Below are 6,742 nucleotides of genomic sequence, written 5' to 3'. Positions count from 1 at the left end.
TGCGTGAAATTATATTGTGTTAAATTAACACAAAAATTTAATCGGAGTGAAATTATTGATTTGCGGTTACTTATTTAATTAGACTTACCTCGATATATCCGCGACATGCAGAGGACACATTCATTCATCATTCTCTTTTTGCTCGCGGTGCTCTCCGCTTGCTGTTTGGCCGTCAACCAGACCACCTTCGTGAATACCACGAAAACAACACTTAAAATACTTGGTGTCTTCGGACATCCTGGTAAGAGTCATTTTGACGTGTTCAAGCCGCTTTTGGAGGAACTAGCTCGAAGAGGTCACGAGATCACTGTGGTCTCGTACTTCCCTAGAAGCGACAGTGTCAAGGCGAAAGAGCCGCTACCCAATTATAAGGACGTCAATTTAGCGAATCCCAAGGACGGCGTCTTTGTGGAAGTGATCGATCTCCAACAGATTAATCACGCGTGGTACCGTCCTCTGTTAGATATCTACATGCTGAGGTTCATGGCAGATTACGCGTGTAACACCGGTCTGCGGACTCCAGCTGTGAAAGAATTCCTTCGATCCAACGAAAAATTCGATCTGATTCTCACGGAGAACTTCAACACCGATTGCTTTTTGGGTTTTGTTCATCGCTTTAAGGCACCGTACATGGCTCTGTCGTCGCATCAAATCATGCCGTGGACCAACAGCGATATGGACAACTCGAACGATCCCAGTTACATCCCGATTATATTCGTCGGTTTCGTTAAACCTATGAATTTTCTCAATCGAATGCAAAATACACTGTTGGTGTCGTTGTCTGAAGTGATCTACGACTATTGGTTCCGAGCTGTCGATCAGGTCACCGCTAACGAAGTCTTCGGTTCGGATCTTCCCAAGCTGGAAGAAATCGCCCAGCAGTCGCAAGCGTTGCTGGTGAACACCCACAGTAGCATTCACGGCAGCCGGCCGCAGTTACCGAATGTAGTGGAAATCGGTGGGCTCCACATCCCGTCCAAGGTCAACCCGCTGCCAAAGGACATAGCTAAATTTCTCGACGGCGCCCACGAAGGGGTGCTGTACTTCAGTTTGGGCTCCATGATCAAGATGACTTCGATGCCACCCAAGAAGCTCGACGCGATATTAAAGGTGCTTGGCTCGATACCGCGGAAAGTGCTTTGGAAATGGGAGGCTGACGAATTACCGCACAAGCTGGACAACGTTATGGCCAGGAAATGGCTGCCCCAGTTCGACGTGATGAGTAAGTGAAAGGATGAACGTTCCTTTTTTTTCTTTTCACGTGCTCAAGGCTGAGTCGTTGTATTAGGTATCGATTGGATTCTGACAATGAGTTAACCATAAGATAACTATTGACTATTATTACGTTTCTTTTTTTTTATTTTCATATGTTCAAGGCCGAGTCGTTATATTAGGCGTCGATTAAATTCTAGCAATGAGTTAGCCAGAAACCATAAGATAACCATTTTTTAATCATTGACTATTACGATGGATAGAAAGTTTAAGTAATTTCTTTTTCATAGTCTTAATAATTTTACGTAAAAAATATTTTTTTTTCGTTTCTTGTTAAAGAAAATAGTAACAGCTTATATTGCGTTTTTTAATATATTGCATAATAAACGATATCATTTATTAGAATTAAAACAAATTATAAATCAACATATTCTCGACAATTAAAACAAATACAAATAATTGGAAAAAAAGGCTATGGTAACGCGCTGTCCATTAATTACGTCCCGCCATATTCAATTTTTTAAGAAATTAGACTGACTTGCTTTTTATACTTTTATTCTTTTTTTTATGTATACTGTTAATTTTGTATTCGCTGAGAATGTAAGTTACAATGTATGCCGAAGCGTTCAATTTTTTAAAATATGTACTTGATTTTAAATATTTTTATTATGTAACTGATGTATTTTTAAAGGAGTATCAAACGAAGGGCTAATGAGCCTTGCACGGAGTTAGTGCTGAAATTACATATATTTAACACAATAATTTACACCCGAACGTTTCGGCTCCGCATTGAGCCATCTTCAGTGGGTAAAAAATACAAAATTTATTTCTTTATACGTTACATTAGCACTTTGTTTGTTCGCTCTCTCTAAGGTCGCTTATCGCTCGCTGTGAAATCATTCGTTGGAAAATCGCAGTGTAGTGTGATCCAATCCATAGGTGACAATTTAACGGATCGAATCGGAGGAAAAACATATTATCTCTGTCTATGAACAATAGAGAATCCTTTATGATCATATAATTACCGAAGAGTTCCAATCTAAATAAAAATGAGTAAGACTAGTACCTTGAGTCAATGTGTAAAAAACGAGATGTCAAGAGGAACGTTAGTTAGATGGGAGACAAACATAAAATGACGAAGAAAGATCGTAAGCACTCTCCATCTCCGAAGGGCGGGGGGGATAAGCGTTTAGAAGGGGATACGAAAATGAGACTATGGGAGAGGAAGGAACCGACTTAGGGAACGGCTAATCTGTTAAGAATCGGAAGATAGGTATTTGAGAGAAACTCCGTGTCGCTTTGTTTATTTAATCCGTTCTTTTGTTTAATGATATGGACCATCTCTGATGTTAGTCTTTTTTGTTATGTCTCTCATTATCTAATATTTGGACGTTGTCCCAATTAAATTTATGATTCTCCTTTTCTCTGTGGATTGAAATCACTGAAGGAGAGCCGTTAGTTTTTTTGATCTCTGATATGTGTTCATGGATTCTAATTGTTTTTAACTGCCTTTTTGTTTGCCCTACATACGAGGTGTCGCAGTCCATGCACGAGATTTTATACACCACATCACTGTGCGATATAAGATCTAGAGAATCTTTTCCAGTTTTTATGAAGTTCTTTAGATTATTGGGGATCGAAAACGCCGTTTTAATGTTGCACTCATTCATAATAGGCAAGATTCTTTCCGAGATGTTCTGAATGTACGGGAACGTAAAACGTTTTTTAGTGACTACTGAGTGTCTCTCAGTGTTCAGATGTTTCGTTCTGTAAAACAAGCATTTAAGTCTAGTATGGATGTTGAAAAAAATAAAAGCTAGTAAATAACCATTTTTTAATAAGACGTTAATGCCTAAAATAAGGTTCTTTTGGTGGAATATGGGATCTGAAAGAAATATAATCTTGTCTACCATTCCATAAATAATACCTTTTTTTGTGAGATACAGGATATTGTGAGTTAAAATTAAGATATCTGCCTGAGAATGTTGGTTTTTTTATATAAGTCAAATATGATTTTATTGTTGAGGCAAATAGCTAAAACATCCAAAAAATTTAATTTATTGTTCTCACTAATCTCAATCGTGAATTTTAATTTTTCGCGTAAGGAATTGAAGACTTGTAGGATCGAATTCATTGAGTCAAGAGGTGCTGCTAAAAAAATGTCGATATATCGAAAATAAAAGGGTAAGCGTAAAGGTAACTGCTCTAAATTCTCGCCCTTCTCTCTAAATATCTCATAACCATGTCAGCCACGGTGGGTAACAGTGGGCAGCCCATGGGTGTGCCAAAAATTTGCTTATAAAAAACTTTGTTAAAAAAAAACACTGTGGAATTTAAAACCAAATGGACAGCATTCAGAAACTCGTCTTGTGGGATGGTGGTATTGTTGTTCATTATCTCCCAATTGTCGGAAATGTATTTAACAGCCAGATCAGTGGGCACATTTATGAAGAGTGACACCACATCCAATGAGGCAAATTTTTCATTTGGATCCAAACAGACTCCTTTTAATTTATTAACTAATTGAAAACTGTTTGTGACGTGACTGTCGGCCTCCGGAATGCTGTTTTTAATGGTCAGATGTAAAAATCGAGCTAAATTATATAACGGTCTATTTATCGAAGAAACTATTATGCGTAATGGATAGCCTGTTTTATAAATTTTTGGCAACCCAGGCAATGTAACAGTAGTATTACCCAAACAAGAATACCTCGATAAGATGAACGAGCTGCTCTCTGATAGAAATACGTACGAAATCATTAAAAAAGACCCCACAAAAAAACTAACGGGCGAGGTACGTACTCAGCTGTCGAATTGGAAAAACCAAGAATGCATAGATCACAAAACATATAGAGAATTGTTGAACACCGACGGGTCGATACCAAGGGCTTATGGGTTGCCAAAAACTTCTTTTCTGTTTCCGCCATGTGACTAACGTTCCGCTTGACATCTCGTTTTTTACACATTGACTCAAGGTACTAGTCGTACTCATTTTTGTTCAGATTGTAACTCTTCGGTAATTATATGGTCATAAAGGATTCTCTATTGTTCTTAGACAGAGATAATATGTTTTTCCTTCGATTCGATTCGTTAAATTGTCACTTATAGATTGGATCACACTACACTGCGATTTTCCAACGAACGATTTCACAACGAGCGATAAACGACCTTAGAGGGAGCGAACGAACAAAATGCTAATGTAACGTATAAAGAAAAAAATTTTGTATTTTTTACCCACTGAAGATGGCTCAATGCGGAGCCGAAACGTTTGGGTGTAAATTATTGTGTTAAATATATGTAATTTCAGCACTAACTCCGTGCAAGGCTCACTAGCCCTTCGTTTGATACTTCTTTAATTTTTAATCATATGAGCTAGATTGATATGATGTATCTTTGTTAATCTGCACTACCGCGCCAACTTGCATAGCATTTTTTCAAATTATTTATATTTGTTTTTATTAGAATTAAATTGTCAACTACTATGATAAACAGGAATTGAAAATAATTCACAAAACGTTTGAGTTCAATAAACCGTTGCAGTTTTTTTATAAACGAGTGTGTTGTTCTTTTCCCCGCGAGCTCGCGAGTGTCACCGTCTTTACTGCAGGCGCGAGTGCAGTAGTGAGCGCGAGTGTAACAATACATTAGATAATACATATTATTAGATATTGTTTTTGAAATCTCTAATTGGAAAAAAACACAATTATAATGTCTTTGTCACGCATTATATTACTCATTTTACTGATTTTCGTTTTTAAATATTGTTTTTTCGGACATAATTAGTTAGGATTGAAGAATTGAATATTATACTGATTCTTTGCCGATTTTATTTTTTTTTAAATTTCAGTTTATTCTATACTTGCAAATTCTACAGAGCAGAAGTGAATGTGGAATCAAAAATATTCGTAATCATATTCACAAATATATTAATTCAAATTAATAAATAAAAAAATATGTATCCATTTTCCTGTGAATACAAAAAGAAATTATATTCATACTCGTCTATATATTCATATTCTTCACTTATTCGAATTTTGATTATATTCATAACCACACTAGTCTTTCCTAAGATAAACTGCAAGGCATTAAAAAATGAAATGTGCGTGTTGCAAAATTTCTAGACTCTGCTTGTAATGAGACTAATGACTAGTATGACGAATGGTTACGTAGCATGTTTGACGTATACTTGGAATATAAAATGAAAACATCGAATAATACAGAATAAATGAGAATTGGATTTCATCATTATCATAGGTTATCCTAATCGCGCTATATCAGAATTTTCAATCACGATTTTAGTAAAAATTCTTTAACGAATAAAATTAAATCGTTATATGAAAAAACTGATATTTATATTAGCATGTGCATTTGTTTATATGCATTCGTAACTTATTGAATATTTTTTAAGTAATACTATTTTTTTACTTTTCTTGAATAAGAAGATAAAAAAGTGTATATATAATCAAATATAATACTAATTGTAAATTATATGCAAAGTTATATGCAAAGTTATTTTGAGATCTGTATTTTTAAATACTTTAATAAAACCATTCTGTGTGATTATAATGGTTGATGCATGTTAAATTAAATACCATCATTTCTATAGAAATCTTAACATTACTTAATTGTCTTGACAATGATAGATGATAGATCGCAATGATATAATGATCATAAGATTGTAACTTTGAAAAAAAATATGGACGTGCCATTCTTGTTGGCATATTCATCGCGAATGATTAATATCGTACAGAAGAACAAATACGCGAGATACTCTTATCAAATGTACACATTGGAAAATGTATACATTATGTTAAATTTAATACATTTCAATTGTCCTAAACGGTTTACTTAAATTTTTGTGTTAATTTAACATAAAATGAATATGTTAAAAAATAACTTAAATATTATACGTATAAAAAATTAACGCAAAAAATATAACACTAACACAATTTGTAAGCAAACTATAGAAGTATTTTTTTTTTGTAAAATTAATATTTGTGATATGTTAAAATAACGTATTTTATTTATATTAGAATTTACATTTTAAAACACATTTTTACGTTAATTGTTTACTTACTCATAAATTGTGCTATGTTGACACAAGAAATAGTGAATATAAACTTAACATAAAAATTTAAATAACATAATTACATTATGTTAAAATAACATTTGAATATGTTAAAAACTCAATATAAAATTTTAACAAAGATTTGAGAGTAGGACTTCTAAGTATTCGGATATCCAGATATTCGGATATTCGAGATCAGTTTCAATTCGAATCTCAAAACCGGATTATTCCGATTATTCGGGTAACCCAGATATCCGAATTATTTGGATCCGTATCTAAATTTGGATAAAATACATCCGTTATGTATTTTATTTTGTTGTAAATTAAAAAAAAAAACAAATTTATTTTTTGAAAAATACATTTTAATTAATTTATTATATTTAAAGCTATAGGTACTCTTTTAGCTATAACACATTTTTTCATTCTCATTTTTAGTTATCAAATTTTGATTCAAATGCGAAT

General features: G+C 33.8%; 1 protein-coding gene across 1 annotated transcript in view; it reads left to right on the top strand.

Moving 5' to 3' along the window:
* The first annotated feature begins 6 nt into the window (after positions 1-6).
* Positions 7-6,742, top strand: part of LOC105457335 (UDP-glucuronosyltransferase 2B17-like) — a 97,098-nt gene continuing 90,362 nt past the window's right edge. The window contains exon 1 of the mRNA XM_011701953.1: positions 7-1,222. Within this exon, the coding sequence (XP_011700255.1) occupies positions 106-1,222 (1,117 nt within the window). The 5' untranslated portion in view covers positions 7-105. The remainder of the gene's footprint in view (positions 1,223-6,742) is intronic.

The sequence above is a fragment of the Wasmannia auropunctata genome, unplaced genomic scaffold, assembly GCF_000956235.1.
Source record: "Wasmannia auropunctata unplaced genomic scaffold, wasmannia.A_1.0 LD336103.1, whole genome shotgun sequence".
Classification (NCBI taxonomy): domain Eukaryota; kingdom Metazoa; phylum Arthropoda; class Insecta; order Hymenoptera; family Formicidae; genus Wasmannia; species Wasmannia auropunctata.
This window is presented reverse-complemented; position numbering and strand designations above follow the sequence as displayed.